Below are 13979 nucleotides of genomic sequence, written 5' to 3'. Positions count from 1 at the left end.
ACAGCAATCACAAGTTCTCTGGTGCTGAGCACATGGGTCAGCTCTTGAATGAAGGGACACAACTCAACAGAGAACTTTCCTAGTGCCCCAGGGTTAGAGTGCCCAAGCTGCCACGGGCTCCCTCTGTTCTGCCTCAGGGGCAGAGTGGGCATCACAGGTTGGCTGCTGCAATGGTGTAGAGGTCTGCTGCAAAACACTGATGCAAGCCTGACCAAACAGACCTTAAGGAATACACTACTCCAGATGGCCAAAGCTGGAACAGCCCTGTCTTTTCTGATCTTTCCTTTTCCCCTATGGAGAAAACAGCACAAGGAAGATAGCGGTCTATAATGACATCTCAATACTGAGAAACATGGAGAGCAGAGAAAAAACATGGCACGCTCATCCTCAAAAAGAATTTAATGAAAACCCCATTCCAAAACCAAGTGAGGACTCAAAGAATAGGATCTGTCACCCTTGCAGTCAATAGAGAAAACTGTTATTGGCTTCAGCAGATTTTAGACTGGCCCTTAAATGTACTGGCAGGGTGATATTAGCATACGAACCTTCTGAAACACTTCAAAGGGTGGTTTCCGTATTAAGCCTTGACTGATGTTTGTAGAGACTCCTTTGCAGATCACAGTGAAAATGCAGCCTGTCCCTACAAGCAGGTGCTGTGAATGCACTCCCTATCCCAACTGCATACTACACTCCTACTCTTTTCACCTGGGGAATGTTTCCCTACCTGCTGAAAGACAGACGCAAAGGCAGACACAAGCCCAAACAGGTACCAGCCACGTGCAGTTTGGCTGCACCTCAACCTTTCTCCTCTGAGAAATTAGCCTGTCCCAGCCCACCTTAGTCCCTCATTCACACAGAGGAAGGGCATCTTTCTAGTAAAATCCCAAACAGAACTTTCCAAAGTATTTCCTTAAGGCAACAAATAATACTACAGGGGGAAAAAAAGCTTCTATTTTTAACCACGGATACTGGCAGAAAAGGGCAGTACTCCACACCATACCAGAATCAAGTGTTTGACACTGCCCTTCCTTTATAAGGCTTGAAGAATGGCTGGACCCTCCAAGAAGCAGTATGTGTTCCTTATTTACCCTAAAGTGAGACTCTGCAGACCCGGGTTTTAATTCACTGCTCTGCTCTTAGCCCGTGAGGTGACCTTGGACAAGTTGTTCTGTCCAGATTCTCAGCTGGTGCTGGCTGGCACTGTGCCACCAAAGTCAATTTAAACAATTTGAGACTCCAGTCCTACAGTCCTCGGAGTCCACAGCCTCCCTATCCAAACAGCACTGCCAACTGCTCTTGAGATGATTTGGAAATGTGCACCTAAGTGACAGGTAGCAGGACTAAAAGAACTTGGGCTTCCCTTGGAAAATACATATTTTTCACTATAATGAAACAAAAAAGCCTTTATTAGTTTTTTAAAAAATAGCCTCATGATAAAGGCTTTAAAAACAAAACCACCAATGCTGGTTTTTTCATTTACAATGTTACGCATTAGCTGATGCAAAATCCCTAGGGATTTTAACTTTAGCACACTGTAATGGAGGGTGACTGACAGGTTTTTTTTCATTCTTCTAAGTTTCACTGTCATTCCAAAGTCTTCTCAAATTTCTCTCTCAACTTATCATCACCAGTGGCACTGCAGAGTGCTTCCTCATTGCATTGAGAAGCCAAACGCTTGATACCCTCCTGCAGGAATGCTGGATTCCAGGAGGGGCTTGGAGGTCACTAGATCTTGTGCTTTCATCACAGGAAGCTCCTAAGACCTGGAAACTCCAGAGAGCGTCTAAATAAAGATGAAATATGACCAATTCATTCATCAAGATCCATCCTAGGAAGAAACTACCTTGTTTCAGAAAGACTTTCTTCTGCCTGTGGGCAAAGTTTCCCACTTTAAGGTTAATTTACCTCCGTGGATAACATACACTGATGCGACCCTCAGGCTAGTCCTGCCACCAGGTCCTGATCCACATCTGTGGTCCAGCCTGACTTCCAGCCATCGTCCCCACTGCAACCTGGGCCAGGCTGGCAAAGTCCAGCCAGCCAGACATGTAGCCAGATGCAACTCCTGTCTCTTGTGCCATAGCAGCACCCACTGCTTCCCCAACAGCACAAGCCTCAGGGCTCCTCCTTAGTCTCATCTAACACCAACCAGCCTGGGGCACTGCTATCCATAATAAATGTATTTTGTCTCACCAAACACCTGAAGCCTGGGAAATCTGGGAGAGGAAGGAAGCCAGTAGGTTGTGTTGCTTCATGGGGCACCACCAGGCCATGGGGTGTCCACAGCTTGGTCTGGTGTGTGGCACAGACACCTTGGAAGGCAGCACTTGGACAAATGACTGCACACAGCCACTCATTCCCAGCAGAAATCTTTAGGAAAGTACCTCTCAAGTAAGTGCTCTTACAGGTCTCCCTCACCACAGACACAGCATCATCTCTGCCTCTGCAGGTCTAGCCCCAGTGGGAGATGTGTCCATATGAGGACGGCTCCTCACATTTCCCAGGTCCATAGGCCTTCTCCCTGAAACACACAGACCATCTCCCAACACTGAGCAACAGCAAGACAGCACTCCTGCAAACTCCCTTTGGATTGTTTTTCTTGACTCAAGAGACATTTACATTAATCAGTTACACTCTTGGAAAACTCCTCTACTTCTGAACAATCTTGATTTGTTGCCTTCTCTGATTTAGTGCAAGAATAAATCCAAAGAAAATGAAACTCAATTTATTTCACTTTGTCAGCAGCAAAATTAACTCAAGGGGTTTTTTTAAGTAAGGCCTCTTCTCCTCCTCCCTCCCCTCCAACTATACTGCTTTCTGAGGAGGAGTCCACAGCAACCAATGCCTTACCATGAGCACAACTGATGGAACCAGCTGAACAAGCCTATCATGAACAAGCAATATATAATATATACGACAGTTTGCTGGGTTGGAAGGAAGCTCTACGGGACAAAGGACTTTTCGGCTCAGTTTTCACAACAGAGCTTGTGAGAATCCCAGCACTAGCCATTACACCCAAAATTGTGGCAGACTGGCTTCTGCTCACCGAGACCTGAGATGCAAAACCTGTGCTCAGTCAAAATATCTTAACCATAGTGCTGTATGTTGGTTACGCCACGGGCTCAGTCCATCCATCCGTCCAGCAGCCTACACCCCTGAGAGGACTTTATGCCACCCCATCAATGAAGTGTTTTCCGGCTGTTTTCAGTTTGGTAAGGCTGTTGACTTCAGGGCTCTACAGCATACTCTGTCCCAACCCCTGCAGCAGCACAACAGCGCCCTTCTGCAGAGAAGGGAGCAGAACATGTACACCAAGTAGGATCATGGCCAGAATCCCCACCAGCTCCTTTACTGAACTTGCTGAGCATGAAAGGAAGGCATTTAACAACTCTTTTCTACTTGCTACCACCCTGTGAAGTGGCACATCATACATACTTACTGTATTCTCCTGAGATCTCACCTGTAGCCCTGCATTCAGTTCTCAGCACAGGAAGGACATGGATCTATTATAGTGAGTACAGAGGAGGCCACAAAGATGATCCAAAGGCTGGAGCACCTCCCATACAAGGACAGGCTGGAGAGTTTGGGCTGTTCAGCCTAGAGAAGAGAACGCTCTGGGGAGACTTTAGAGCAGCCTTCCAGTGCTGAAAGGGGCTACAAGAGAGCTAGGTAGGGGCTCTTTATCAAGGAGTGCAGGGATAGGACAAGGGGGACCGGTTTTAAGCTGAAAGAGGGCAGATTTAGATTAGGTATTAGGAAGAAATGTCTTCCTGTGGAGGTGGTGAGGCACCTGCACAGGTTTCCCAGAGAAGTTGTGGATGCCCCATCCCTGAAGGTGTTGGAGGCCAGGCTGGATGAGGCTTTGAGCAACTTGATGCAGTGAATGCAACCTGATGCTGCCCATGGTAGTGGGATTGGAACTGGATGATCTTAGAGGTCCTTTCCAACTCAAGCCATTCTACAATTCTAAAAACGGACATCAAATGCTATGAGCCTTTTAGCATACATCGTTGTGTGCAATGTCAACTGACATGGCTTATGTTCTTGTTTTCCCTGAAATGAACTGTTGCACTGCCTCAGCACATGCAGTGTTGATTTAAGAGAGTTTCTTTCTGTCCCATTCTTCCTTCTGAGCTGGCACCAAAATACGTATCAACTATCACAGAGAAGTGCACCGAGAATTGGAAGGCAGATCTTCTCAGTGGAGAAAGGAATGTCCATGTAAGGCTTGTTTCTCTTCCTGCTTTATGTTACAGGATGTTCTGGCCATCTTAGGGAAAAAAAAACAGCTGAGTCTAACTCCAAATGAGAATTATTTTAATAGCAGACCCTTCAGTTGTTTGTAGTTCAGTTAGCATGTTTTTGGCTTGCATATCAAAAAGATTCTCCTCCTGGACTTCAGCAGGCTCTTTCCTAATTGAGCTACCAAAATGTGTTTGCAGTTCTCATTTGATAGGTGATGCCTGCTGTAGGAGCAAGCACCAAGGAGAAGCCTTAGCATATCAAAGGTTTCTTTAGAACGGCACAGTCAGCACCATCCAAACATGTCTTTCTCCCCTTCTACCATCACAGCAGATGAGATAAACTGTGCTTGCAGAGAACGCCCTGGCTGCATGCTTTTTATCCCTCAGCCATCACAGGGCCACAGGAGACTTCCCACGTCAGGACACGTCAGCACACTGTAGACTGATGCATAAACCCATATGCAGACCTACAATGGCCTACAGGAAAGTTGGGGAGGGGCTCTTTATCAGGGAATGCAGGGATGGGACAAGAGGAAATGGTTTTAAGCTGCAAGAGGGCTGATTTAGGTTAGATATTAGGAATAATTTTTTTTCTGTAAGGGTGATGAGGCACTGGCACAGGTTGCCCAGAGAAATCATGGATGCACTGTCCCTGGAGGTGTTCAAGGCCAGGCTGGATGTGGCTTTGAGCAGTGTGATGCAGTGGAACGTCTCCCTGCCCAAGTCAGGGAGGGTTGGAACTGGAAGATCTTCGGGGTACTTTCCAATTCAAACCATTCTATCCTTCTATAATTCCATGATTCTATGACCTGCATTCCATCTAGGGCTCTGCCATTCCTGTGCTGGGAGAATCCTGCAAAATCTGCTCACGTCTCAGTCTCCCTACTATATAATTCGAGGATTTGCTTCCTCGCCTCATTTCCTCTGAAAAGGCCACAGATTGAGGAACAGTTTGAGTGAGGAAGGATCTGGTTAACCTTGTACACACACACGAGCCCACTTGAAGTCAACAGCATTACTTCACACGCTGCAAGTCAAGCACTTGCCCCTGGATCATGGTCCAACTGCCTATGGACACACAAACATGGCTGTTAGCCAAAGTACTGCACACACTACTGGAGGTATAGAAAGGTCAGACCAGACTCTGAATCTCAGCCACTTAGCACAGCTGCTCGGCTCACAGCTCAGCAAAGGAATGTTTCAAAACAACGAAATCTGTGCCTCCAAACCAGTTTTGACACTCCCTTCTGCATAGTAGTGTTTTTTCTGCAAAGAAAGGTATGTTCCCTTTCCTGTGCATACGCTCACATCCACCAACACAGCATCCGCAACCTGGCAGCCTGCAGAGCTGTGTTAGAGGATGGCGTGAGCCAGCAGATATGACAGGAGCCATGCTCCCAGTCCCCTCTCCTCTGAGCCTGCAAGGCCGTTTCCAGGCCCCAAAGAAGACTTGAGGACCATCTGCTTCCCACACGCAAGGCTTATAGGCAGATAACATTCAATCCCATCTCTTTAGCAGCCCATGTTAGCCAAGAAAGTCCATAAAAGGCAAATAAAGTCCCAGCAAGTACTGTCCCACACAGCCTTCTCCCTGGACACCACATCTGGACTCCTCTTCAATGTCTCCCTTTCTTCAGGAGAACAAGACACAGGACTTCTCCCTGGAGCCCTTGCGCAGCGCTCCTAATCTCACGGATGCCACCAAAAAATTCAGCTTAAACATCTTCAGTGCACATCAGGCTTCAACTTTTAATGCAGCCTGGGATTGTCTCCAGTTACCATGGGCTTCTATTCATCAGCCCTTGTTGCTGGATAAAATGTCCCATCCTGCTCCCTTTCCTTCCTTAACCCCCAACAGCCAAACATACTGAGATATCCCCTTGTTTCAAGAGTTTTCTCAGCCTATACAAAAAGAAAAGCTTGACATCTAGAGACTTTACTTTTAAATCTGAGTGTTAAGCTGAAATCCACCTGTGCTGAGGTACAAACACATCGACTGCATATATTTGATGACTTACACAACTACAGATGTTCTTTTGATGTAATTAGCTCCACTGCCAAAGCAATGGAGTCCTCGGCACCCTCAAAATCCCCATGTACAGTGGGGTCATCCCACGACCATCCCCATATCAAGGCAGTTCACTGCTATCGATTTCCAAGCTGATAAAATAAGATCTAAGTCTCGTCTGAACAGGCACTTTTCTGACTGCTGTGGAGACTTGACCTTCAGTGGAAGACAATGCAAGAAAAGACAACGTAAACTTTGCTGGGAGACAAGATAAAAGGAGATGGAACTGTCCCTTAGGGGTTTCAAGTAGCTAACTGCAAACTCCCGAGTCAGGATGCCCTTGGCAGTAAATAACACAAGGGCAGGCTGTTCAGAGCTGCAGGAGAGTCTAACAGTCCAGCAATGATTCCACAGAGAGGAGGAGGTAAAACACCTTCATCCCTTTAGGGTCAGCCAAGAATCCACTCATAAGCTGTGAATTACACACATTTACCACTTTCATTTTCACGGGATTTCCCTTTCTTTGATGCTGTGAGTAATGCAGAGCAGCCACAAAGATTTACTCACTCTGCAACGTTATTCTTCGGAGACCATGTCTACAGGACACAATGATTAAAGTAGCAAGACTATAAACATCCTTCCCACACCTGGGCATACTGCTTCTTCCCATAAAGCCACAACAGCGGTAAAAAATTACAATGAGGTTACCAACAGCTCTTGGCATCAGTCTGACTTGACTCATGGTGATATTAAAGGTAAAACCTAGAGCAGAACAAAGTTTCTGAAAATCCCCATCACTTTCTAAAATTACAGAATCATAAAATGCTTTGGGTTGGAAGGGGCCTTAAAGCCCATCCAGTTCCAACTCCCCTGCCTTGGGCAGGGACACCTTTCACTGCATCAGGTTGCTCAAAGCCTCATCCAACCTGGTCTTGAACGCCTCTAGCGATGGAGAATCCACAGCTTCTCTGGGCAACCTGTGCCAGTGCCTCACCACTCTCACAGGAAAAATACTTCTTCCTAGTATCTCATCTAAATCTCCCCTCTTTTGGCTTAAACCTGGTCCCCCTTGTCCTATCCCTGAAGCCTTATAAAGAGCCTCTCCCCAGCTTTCCTGTAGGCCCCCTTTACGTATTGGAATGCTGCTATAAGGTCTCCCTGGAGTTTCCTCTTCTCCAGGCTGAACAATCCCATGCATAAATGCTGGTCTAGAGGCATGGAAGACAAGGCTGGAAAAAGCAACGACATCCCCAATTTTTTTTGGCAAAAAACTGCACCTCTCCAACTCAAGTGCCTAGCTGGAGGCTGTGAAAAGTGGTGTTCCTCAGAATAGGTGGCAAAGCACAGCCCCACCTCCCATGGCAGTGCAGCCGATCACTGTGCCTGCAGAAGAAACCTGTATTTTTGCAGAAACTGCCTGAAGAAATTGCACTGGCTTCTAAGTAATGGCAACAAGATGCACCCCTCAGGCTCTATGCTCAATGAACCCCATGTGGTTTGCACTTGAAAAAACCCAAACTCCAAAGTTTTCAGTGACAGGTTTCATGAAACCTGGCTCTTTTCTTCAAGTCTTATCTCAGGGAAGGCTGTATGAAAACTAAATTTTCTATGCTTCTGTGTGGACAGGAAAGCTAGAAAGGGTAACTTAAATCACCTCAAAGGCATGGAAACAAGAAGTAATTTAAAAAAAAAAAAAAGATTATTTTCCTAGGTACCATAGAGCTGCCATCAATTTATCAATTTGAAGAGAGAATGACAGAGACAAAATAGAGAAACATGCCCTGGGGCAGACTATAACGCTTAGAAGCAGGGTCAGCTCCAGGGGTGAGAGTAGTTTTCCAGTTGCAGCACTGGCTTAACGACCCTCTCCCATCTCGGGGCAGATTTCTGTTCATAGCCTCGCTCCCACGAGGCCACAGCCATGATCACCTACCATATGAATATATGACACAGCCTTTCCTTTGACCAAAAATGGACAGCGTGACCAACCAGCCTTCTCAACATTAAGGACCACTTAAGATTTGTAGCAGGAGCAAACTACCAAAAAAGGGCTTAGACAAAACCACCAGATCCTGCCCACCTCACCCATAAGCTCTGTCATTCTGACCACAGCCACCACTCAAGGGTTCTCTGTTCAGCCATGGCTTTCTAAGACCCCTCAACAAGCCATTTTAGTCTGCTAGTTTGGCAGAAAAATTCCTCTATTTATCCTGGGCTAGTTTTTCTGCTGTATTAGATGGCTAAAAAGACTCAGCTAAGGGCCACCAAAATGCCAGAGCCCGTGCAAAAGGAGGCAAAGAGGGAAGGAGCCGTCACAAGCAACAGACAGGGCAAGACTGAGCACTTACAGTTAGGCAGATATGGAACCACAAGCCTACTTTCCCTCAATGGGCACTAAAGAAATAATAACTGTTGAGTTTTTCTGCTATTCACCATCCCACAGTCTTGTGTTCGCTCTGTTTATGAACAGCTGGGCAACCTTTTACCTTCATGCCCTGCCGAAGCTGGAACTCCCAAGCATCCTGCACTCACATTCTGAGGACTGAGGTCCTGTGACTTTTAGGTGGCGTGTAACAGTTCACCTCAGACACCCAATTTTGGCAAAGTGGCAAGCCTGGCAGACATCCCAGCACTTCCATAACTTTTTAATTAAGCAGACTCCAAACACTTAGAAGCATGGAGATCTGGACATTTTTAAGGTGGTTCTTCAGGGAGACCCTGAAGCAAGCACAAATTCATGGCAAGGCGTACAAGCCCTGCTCTGTCACTACCATAAGCAGATACTGAAAGTTAAGTGCATTTTTAAGCATGTTTCCCCATGTTCCTTCCAAGCACAACAGCATGCCTCACCCCTGCCGCTTCCCGAGCTGTAAGCTGTCAGTAGAAGACTTCACTCAGTCGTCTGTTGGTGCAGGACCTTGAACAAGTACTGAATAAATTTATTGCAAGGCCAAACAAGCTCCCTGCCAAAGAGGTCACATACCACACTCTGGCCTGATGCCTCTCCCTAGTTTATGAGGGTAAATTCCCATATCCAGGGGTCCAACGATTGCAGCATTACATCTGGGCTAGGATTACTCTCAGCGAAGCTAGGATTACGCTTCACTGAAGAGGTGAGGAAAACAACTGCTTTTGTGCTTTCATTGCATGACCTCTAAAGTTCGGTTTGGGTTTCTTGGTTTGCACAAACTAAAACATTCAAACGAAATCAGGGAGTTTTCACTTAATTCCCAGCTAGAGGACCAGGATCTGTCACACCAAGGTTCTTCAAGACTATTTTGGCAGTAAGAAGATCTGTAAGGAAAAGCCCTTTGAGGCAGAGCCTGTGACAAAGCAGTCAGGAGGAAACAGCCTACATGGTTCATTCCAGCCTTGTGAGCTCTTCCAACTAGCGCAAGGGTGCACAGTGGGCACGCCGAGATCTTTGCACCCCATCTCCTGCCACATCACCTAGGACTTCTTAGAGGTTTTCTGTGTGTTTTCATGGCATGGATGCTCTCCACCCCCTGCAGTGCAGAAGAAGGATCAGGCAAGTATCAGTCCTGTAAGAAGAGCCTGAGCTTTGGATTTGGAGTAAGTCTCAGAGCTAGTCAAAATGCACCTGGCAGGCCCTGCTCCACCATTCTGAATATTCCACTGCTGTCAAGTTAAAACAAGACTTAAAAGCAAACTAAACCTTCCACACTTGAATCACACAGGCAACTCCATTTGCTTGGATGTGCCCATCCCCATGAGTAAGGGTTGCAGAATCAAACCTAGCTTTTGCTTACCATCCAGCCAAAAACACACACGCACAAAGAAAGAAGAAAAGAAAAAACCCACTGATAGATGCCCCTGCTATTTTTGCTATCCATGACAGCAAACTAGTAAGTGGCCTGACTCAGAAGCCTTCCCTGAAAAACCTGAATCACCACCATTTAGAAGATGGTCTCATACAAGGAAGGAGTTACTCTTCTCTACTCCTTCCTCCCTTTATGAGAGAGAATTGAAGAGTCAGACTGATAAGGGGAGGCAGGAAAGAAAAAGTTGGAAAAAAAACGGCAAACTTCTTGCTTTATTTGGCTCTTTCTGCAAGGATGGCAGTCAAGCAGAGTTTTGGAAGCGACTGATCCTGTTCAAGCTAATGAGATGTTTCTATAGCTTTCCTTCACCTCGAGTCCCCTTCAGCAGACCAAAAACCACATGGCAGTCCAGTAGTTGGCAGCTCTTTTTTAGGTCTGCAGAGCTGTGCTTGTTATCAGTTATACTTCTTATTAATCAGCGTGACTTCCTTGATGTCAAAGCATAACCATGGACTTACACTGCTCAGAAGAGAGAAAGAGGCACCCCAGCTGTACGTTCCTTGCTTGGATAGACTTTGTGAACTTGGATTACTTCTTCATTTGCACTGTATACATTTTTGAAAGCCTGAGACTTGTCAACATAAAGATCTTTGGAATGACCCCCATATAAGCATCATGATATTATACCAGTTTGCCGTTGTGTATCACCTAGCATCAGGAGATCTCAAAGCAACGTAAAAAGGAAGCCTTGTTTTAGGGATGCAGTCAAACAAGGCATAATGTCTAAGTCACTCAGAAAAGCAGCGGGAGCCACCAGAACAGAAAACCAGATCTTGTGCCCTATTCTGTATTGTCACCTACTACAGACAGCTTATCTATGAAATGCTGTGGTTACCTGCCTCTTCAGAAAGTGCTTTAGCCTATTTCTTGTGGGCACACACAAGTATGTACACCCTCTAACTGGGGCTTTGGCACCTTGTGCCTCTCTGGAGACAGAGATCATCCATGACTCCAAAAGCCGTGCTCCTCTGGATCCAGGCCATGGCCCCCTCAGCCTACACAGAGATGGTGGCTGAGGGGAAGGGGGCTGAATAAGAAAAACAGCAGCATTAAAAGTGAGAACGAATTACCTAAAAAGGTAATCCAAGCTTAGGGTTGCTGGGCTGGATTGAACCTCGATGCAAAGGCTCTACAGGAGCAGCAGTCACTCCTCTATCCCCACTGCACCTCAATGAAGCCTATGCCCAGCTTTACATCACCACTGGTCTCACTGGCATCAAGGAGCTGCACACCAGCAGTGCACACTGCCAAGCAAAAGCTCTCCGTTCCTTACTCCGAAACCCACATCTCCTTGCTAGCAGGAACTGCTCTAGAAGCACAGGGCACAGCTGCTGCCTCCTGCCATCCAACTCGAGCAGTACAAAAGGAGATGCCATCTAACATAAAGGCACAGCAGTCCCGTCAAAAGTTTGTGTTTAATCTTAAACCACATGTTTTTACATGGGAAAAATATTTAAATCGTTAAATTGAAACACATCTTCCCACCTCCCATCTAATCACAACAGAAACAAACTGCAGAGAGCGTCAGACTATTAGCTGTAAGTGAGGTTCCCAAGGGAGCTCAGTCACTAAGGCCCCATGAAGAGGCAGTGGATGCAGTGGGCACTGTGGAAAATTTCCACCTGTGAAACAATTCTTCTCATTGTCGCTCCTGGCTCTGCGTGGCAGCAGACACACAGGGTGCCACATCTATTGTGCCAAACACTATTTTTCATCTCTCAGACTCATTTTAAGCTAACTCTGATCACAGACAACGTGAGACACTACCTTGAACTGAAGCTGAACGGTAAGAGCCCTGACAAAAGTTAGCAATGCGAACTGGGGAACACTGAGCAATTCAAGCAAAGCACAGAGAAATTAATCTGTGGCACGGACTTTTGCTGTGCCACCTTTACTCAGTGGACAGAGCTCCCTTCCACATCGGCAGGAAAATCGTGTTCAAGGAGAGCAAAACACAGGGCGGAAAACACCACTACCCTTTAGAGAGAAGGGTGCACGCCGTGTCCTGTTTGAAATAGGTCTGAAATTTGCCTTTAATGTATTATCATGTGGCAAAGGCAAGAAGCAAGCAGCCAGTCTGCTCCCCTGGAGAACAGGCTGGAGACAGCTCAGTTTCACACCAACAAAAAGTGGAAAGAGACCACAGGTCTGGCCCCACTGGCAGAGAGGCAGAGGACACTAGAGGAAACACCTTCTCCCCTGCAGTCTCTGGAGTTTATGTAAAAGAAGGACTGCTATTAGCATCCCACATCCAAGTATACTGTGTGGGTAGACGTAAACGTACTTAAGTACACACATACACCCCTGTTTACTTACAACGATACTCACATCTTTCTCCTAGACTTACTCCTCAGAAGTAATCACCGTGGTCATGACAAACAAGCTTAACTTACAGAACACGTGCATAAAGAAAAAGAAAACTTGCTTAATTTAGGACATGAAAGTCCCAAACCTTAAAAATCCACTCAAACACTGCTATAGTCCATAAGAAAAACTGTGATCAAGTCTTTGCTGCTGTTTGTGCTCTTTCCTAAACATCAGAGCATTCCTTACACCATGCTGGACACCGCGAAACCCTTAAGACACATCTGTTTACTTAAAAAGCAAATTCAAGTCACGGAGGGGTACGCTCTCCTTCACTTAAAGCAAAATAAGCCTTGCGTAAATTCTGCTTACACTCACATATTTGCAATGCAAAATATAAATCGCTCGCTATCACCCTCTCCGTGCGGCTGTTGCAAAACGAAGCCGGAGACGGCCACTCGACACCCAAAACCGAGTGTCACCCTTCCAAAAATCTCTTTTCCTTTAGCGGGGGGCACGGGGAACGCGTTCAAGCCGGGCGAGAGAGGGGACGCCCCCGCCCCGGCCCCCAGGTACCGGCGGGCGGGGAGGGAGCGCATCCCGGCATCTCTCCCGCGGGATGCAGGACGGACCCGCTCCGCCGAGCCCGGCTACCCCGGGGCTGCCCGGGGACGGCCTCCCAGCTCCTCGTCCCGCAAAGTTTCTCTCCTCTCCTCTGCCGGGGGCTCCCCGGTGCGGGGAGGGCTCGGACCCCCCGCTACGGAGGAGCCTCCGCGGGCTTCACCTCCCCATCCCCGGCTCCCGGGAGGGCTCGGCTCCGCGCAGGTGACCCCGACCTGCCCCCCCCCCCCCCCCCCAGCGCCCCCTCCGAGCGCCCCCCGAGCTCAGACTCACCGCCTCGACCCGCCGCGCAGCCGGCCAGCAGCAGGGCCAGGGCGGCCAGGGCGCCCAGCTGCCCCCGCAGCAGCTCCCCGCGCCGCCTCCTCCTCCTCCTCCTCCGCTCCGGCTGCTGCTGCTCCGCCGCCACCGCCGAGGCGCCCATCGCGGCCGCTCCGCTCCCGCGAGCCGCGCCGAGCCGCGCCGAGCCCAGCCGGGGCGCCGCAGCGCCGCCCCCGCCCGCCCCTGCGCAGCGGCGCGGGCAGCGGCAGCGCCCAGCCGGGCGGGGAGGGACCGGGGGATGCGGCGGGAGGGATGGGGGACGAAACTTCCCGGACGGCCCCCCCTCCGCCCCCCGGCTCCCACCCTCCCGAGCCCCGCTCCCCGTCGCCGAGCGTCCGGGGCGGCTTCCTGGGCGGAGAGAAAGGGCGGAGAGCTGGAGTCGCCCGCCGTGGGCTGCCCCGGACCCGCACGGCGCGGGTGGCCCTTCCCGGGGCTGCTGCCCTCCGCCCCCGGAGAGGGGAGATGCGTGTGCCGGGCACGGGTCAGCCCTAGGAGAGGTGATACTGAGCGTACCTGGCACGGGTCAGCCCGAGGAGAGGGGGCCCTGCGTGTACTGCTCATAGTGAGCCTTAGGAGCAGTGGTTCTGAGTGTACCAGGCATGTGTGAGCCCTAGGAGAGGTGGTCCTGAGTGTACCTGGCAC

The 13979-nt window shown here is 48.7% G+C and overlaps 1 protein-coding gene across 3 annotated transcripts in view; it reads right to left on the bottom strand.

Moving 5' to 3' along the window:
• Positions 1-13475, bottom strand: part of SLC24A3 (solute carrier family 24 member 3) — a 209137-nt gene extending 195662 nt beyond the window's left edge. For all 3 annotated transcript variants that reach the window (XM_069850350.1, XM_069850348.1, XM_069850349.1), the window contains exon 1: positions 13293-13475. In XM_069850350.1, coding sequence (XP_069706451.1) covers positions 13293-13440 — 148 coding nt within the window. In that variant the 5' untranslated portion in view covers positions 13441-13475. The remainder of the gene's footprint in view (positions 1-13292) is intronic.
• Between the last annotated feature and the right edge of the window lie 504 nt (positions 13476-13979).

Source organism: Phaenicophaeus curvirostris, chromosome 2, assembly GCF_032191515.1.
Source record: "Phaenicophaeus curvirostris isolate KB17595 chromosome 2, BPBGC_Pcur_1.0, whole genome shotgun sequence".
Taxonomy (NCBI): Eukaryota; Metazoa; Chordata; class Aves; order Cuculiformes; family Cuculidae; genus Phaenicophaeus; species Phaenicophaeus curvirostris.
This window is presented reverse-complemented; position numbering and strand designations above follow the sequence as displayed.